Source organism: Octopus bimaculoides, chromosome 22 (genome assembly GCF_001194135.2).
Source record: "Octopus bimaculoides isolate UCB-OBI-ISO-001 chromosome 22, ASM119413v2, whole genome shotgun sequence".
Classification (NCBI taxonomy): domain Eukaryota; kingdom Metazoa; phylum Mollusca; class Cephalopoda; order Octopoda; family Octopodidae; genus Octopus; species Octopus bimaculoides.
Genome location: NC_069002.1, coordinates 27,205,890 through 27,207,297, shown reverse-complemented (window position 1 = coordinate 27,207,297; position 1,408 = coordinate 27,205,890). Strand labels below are relative to the sequence as shown.

Below are 1,408 nucleotides of genomic sequence, written 5' to 3'. Positions count from 1 at the left end.
GTGAAGTAGATAAATGCAATGAACGCTATATTGGTGAAAGGTAAGTTATTTAATTCTCCAATAATTCCTGGTTTTGCTTTTTGTCTTATCCTGTATATTATCTGAAGGACATTAAATTTGAATTAGATGTGAATTATAGACTTAACAAACAACTATCTTTTATCCTTTATCGCTTACTTGCTTCAGACCATGCTGGAGTATTGCCTTGAAGAATTTTATTTGAATGATTCAAGACCAGTATGGTTTTTTTTTTTTTTTTGTAGCCAAGTATTCATTTTATCAATCTCTTTTGCTGAACTGCTAGGTTTCAAAGCTTTGGCTGGCCTGAGGCTATAGTAGAAGACACCTGCCCTAGGTGCATGCAGTGGGATTGACCCACAGCCATATAGTTGGGAAGTAAACTTCTTACCACACTGCCACAACTGCCCTTTATATAATGGCATTAGGTGTCATATATGAGCAGAAAAAAAATCATAAAACAGTGACTGGTGCAATTACATAAGGATTAATCCTGCTGCAGGAAAAACTATTAGCAGAATCATTAGAGTGCAAGATAGTATCCCAGTGATATTTGTATCAATTTTATGTGCTCTGAGTTGAATTCCAACACAATAAACTTTGTTTTAAAATCAATAAAAATAAATTTTTATTGATTTTTATTCAATTTTGAAATCAATAAAAATTAGAACCAATAAAGTGGGTAGATTGGCAGAATTGTTAAGGATCAGGACATATGCTTTGCACTGTCTGTTCCAGCTCTGTGCATTCTGAGTTCAAAAGTGTCCTATCACAACAAACTGGAATCCCATTTGAATGAGCAACACAAAATCCACGGTTCCATTCTTTAAAAGGACTAAACATGAACTACTAGTGGAACTTACATACCATGTACAGGAAACATTTTAGCACCACTTTCCTTGAATAATGGAACTGCAACTACAATATCTTTATATATTTTATATTTTTATTTCTACTTTCATTCTCTTATTTCCCTCTATATTCCCTATCTCCTCCTCTTCCATAATAATCCCTTATTTCGAACTCAAATATTTACCTCCATTTAACCATCTCACATCGTCTCTGATGAAGGATATCCATAATATCCCAGAAACAGCTGTAAAACTATATCTATATCTTTTTCCTTATAAACGTCCTGAAAAATCCTCACAGCCTTGGTTTTGTTATCTTATTTTGTCTAATATATATATATGCATGCTAATAAAATACCCTGTTAGACTCTTCACTCGTATCACTATTGAACCAAGAGTTTAACTATTGTCTGTCCATAGCACATACTTAGCGTTACCTGCCACTCTTTGGGTCTTCTAGATATACCTATACACACACACACACACACACACACACACACACACACACACACACACACACACACACACACACACACACA

General features: G+C 34.4%; 1 protein-coding gene across 1 annotated transcript in view; it reads left to right on the top strand.

The window, feature by feature from the left end:
- LOC106879360 (uncharacterized) overlaps nucleotides 1-1,408 on the top strand; it is a 22,194-nt gene that overhangs the window by 2,545 nt on the left and 18,241 nt on the right. The window contains exon 2 of the mRNA XM_052975662.1: nucleotides 7-40. Coding sequence (XP_052831622.1) covers nucleotides 7-40 — 34 coding nt within the window. The remainder of the gene's footprint in view (nucleotides 1-6; nucleotides 41-1,408) is intronic.